Source organism: Saimiri boliviensis, chromosome 1 (assembly GCF_048565385.1).
Source record: "Saimiri boliviensis isolate mSaiBol1 chromosome 1, mSaiBol1.pri, whole genome shotgun sequence".
NCBI classification, from domain to species: domain Eukaryota; kingdom Metazoa; phylum Chordata; class Mammalia; order Primates; family Cebidae; genus Saimiri; species Saimiri boliviensis.
In genome coordinates this window covers 72,094,181-72,097,066 of record NC_133449.1, presented here as the reverse complement: position 1 = coordinate 72,097,066, position 2,886 = coordinate 72,094,181, and the positions used below count along the sequence as shown (strand labels likewise).

The 2,886-nt window shown below is 45.9% G+C and overlaps 1 protein-coding gene across 1 annotated transcript; it reads right to left on the bottom strand.

Annotated features, from left to right (window-relative positions):
- Positions 1 to 922: 922 nt before the first annotated feature.
- LOC101033110 (large ribosomal subunit protein eL6) lies at positions 923 to 1,829 on the bottom strand. Its single transcript, XM_003922682.4, has one exon. It carries the CDS (start codon positions 1,799 to 1,801, stop codon positions 935 to 937), a length of 867 nt encoding a protein of 288 aa, XP_003922731.1. The 5' UTR covers positions 1,802 to 1,829; the 3' UTR covers positions 923 to 934.
- Positions 1,830 to 2,886: the final 1,057 nt, after the last annotated feature.

Below are 2,886 nucleotides of genomic sequence, written 5' to 3'. Positions count from 1 at the left end.
TGTTGTGCTGCACAGTAAGTAATTTTCACAAGGATTTGGCGGAGATATTCAGTATCAATATGCAGGAATGGTTTCAATATGTGGTAGGCCAATAAAAACAAAGTCACTCTGACCCACACTTTGCAGATCTAAGAGGGACAGAGGAGCAAGTAGTGATAATTAGTTCCAGTTTCAGGGAAATATGGTAACTCTGCAGCCACATGCCTCTGTCCTGCCCACTGCGCCGTGTGTCTCTCAGGGAGGGGGACTTAATGTCCCAATCTGTGCTTCTCAGGTGGGCACTGCGCATGACGTACATGGTTATGCAGTGAGGCCTGAAAGTGGGTCCTGTGGAGATAGGGAGTGTTGGTTTGATCTGAAATCATGGGACCCACAGAATTGGCCACTGGGTTTGGAAAACCCATGGTAGGAGCAAGCTTCAGTGAGAGGAATTAGACCGTTCCATACCCCCTTGCTTTGCTGCTGGCTAGCACAGGCAGGAATGCTGCCCAGAGCCTTTGACCCACTTCCCTGCTTCTAGGACAGTCAGATCCAACCAGTGGGGGTTTTGCTTGCTCTTCACTCTGGCCTTAATTCATCAGCGTTCCCTTTCTCTTCTCGGCCTGGGGGTGGAGGGGTGGTGGAAAAGAGGGTCTTTCCTTTCTGGTGTTCAAAAATGGATTGAAGCATATGTGTAGGGCAGGGAAGGGAGGAAGGAAGGGTGGGAACTCTGGAATCATAGCCATCATGCTCAAATGGTACTCAAAAAGTTTTTGCTGTTCTGTCAGTATCTGCAAATGACTTCGTGAATGCCTGTTTAGGGATTACAAATATATTTTAGTGAGTTGGTAGATTTGTAAATATGGAATCCACAGTCTCCAAAATGGAGATTTTTTTTTTTTTTTTTTTTTTTTTGTTAAAGGTAATTGGTTATTTAATTAGATTATTAGGACATTTAAAATACCAATTTGTGAGGATAAATTCCATTTGTTAGGGCAAACACAGATCGCAGGTAGCCCTGGAGCTGAGGAATAGCTTTGATTTTTGGTAAAATTTGCGAGTCCACAGCTTTCTGATCAATCTTGCGCTGCTCTGTAATCTCGTATTTCTCTTTTTCTGTGTCGAAGATCTCACCTTCCTGGTGTCTGGGCTTTCGCAGCTTCTTCTTCTTGAAGTAAGCATCAGTAAGATGTTTTGGAATTTTTACATTGCTGATATCAATTTTGGTTGAGGTGGCAATGACAAATTTCTGGTGTGTTCTTCGCAGAGGAACTCGATTGAGGACCAGAGGTCCAGTCACAAGTAATAAGCCACTAGCCAGCTGCTTCAGGAAAACCACCCTCTTGCCCCTGTGGCGTCCAGTGAGGATGATCAGAATGGTCCCGGGGGTAATGCTGGCTCGAAGTTTTCTCACGTGCTGACTAAAGGGTTTTTTGCCGTGGCTCAACAGCTTTCGAGGCACATCTTCAGTAGGATAATACCTAGGCATTTTGCGAAGTTTAACCACCCGGGTACCGCCGTTTTTGTCACCACCAACTGGTTTTGTAACAGTTGCAAGAACCTTCTCCTTTTTTTTTTTTTCAACCTTGGATTTAGCGGCTGAGTACTTCCTCTTGTACATGGCCTTTCTGGAGTACATGGCAGATCGGGAATACCTGCCGATTCCTCTGACAAGGACAGGATTGCGGCTGCAATGGGGCTTCCCCTTCTTGGGCTTTTTAGCCTTGAGGTGACCCTTTTTCACTTTGCTACCAGCATCAGCCTTCTTGGCTTCAGGTTTCTTCTCTTTAGTATCCGGCTTCTCAACTTTTTCACCCGCCATCTTGCAAGATGGGAAAAAAAAATGGAGATTTTTTATTTTTGTAATTGACATGATCTTGCTCTGGGGTTGCTGTTGATACAGAGTGACTCAACAGAAGTTAAACTTGTCTATTTGAATAAATTGGTCTATTCTGGTTTGTAGCATTATTTTTCAGGCAAGCTGAGATTCTGTAGGCTTAAGCCTTTTCTTCTTCTCTCAACTCCTCCTCTCCTTCTCCCTAGGTGACATCTAGGCACAGGGAAAAGCTTAAGTAACATTGTCATGGTAGGGGCAGTATGTTTGCCTCCTTCCTTTCTTTATATATATATCTTGAGACAGTCTTGCTCTGTCACCCAGGCTGGAATGCAGTGGCACAATCTCAGCTCGCTGTAACCTCCGTCTCCCCAGTTCAAAGGATTCTCCTGCTTCATCCATCAGAGAAGCTGGGATTACAGGCGCCTGCCACCACGCCCAACTACTATTTGTATTTTAAGTAGAGACGTTACGGTTTCACCATGTTGGCTAAGTTGCTCTTGAACTCCTGGCTTCAAGTGATCCACCTGCCTTGGTCTCCCAAAGAGCTGGGATTATAGGCGTGAGCCACTGCACCATGTGGGTTATTTTCTGCTTGCATTGTCCTTTTCTTCTGGCTTCTGTTGACTTCTTTTTGAGGCGCAGCTGATTTTGCCTCCTATTTAGGAGTTAGCTTCAGCTACCAAGCTGTCTTTGGTTAAGGGGTCTCGTAATTGTCAGCTGCGTGTGGCTACCTCTAAGTTTAGCATCCTCTGCTTTGCCTCTTGCTGCTGTAGACCCTCTGGGGCTTAGCCAGGAACTTCCACTGGAACCTGGCTTTATGTGGCCTACTTCCCAGCTTCTGCTATAGGATTCTTTTGCCACACACCAGGCAACTTCTTAGCAACACTCTCTTAATTCTCAGCTCCCTTCTTCCATGTCCACCACAGGGCTATTCAGGAGCTTCTAGATGTCCCCATGCCAGGGGTATCTCTGGAAACAAGAGAAGGTTACTTTTTGGCCCATCTGCTCGGGCATTTCTCTCTGCAAAGGATGTTCGAGGGCTCCTGAACTCCAGGGGCCACACATGTGTG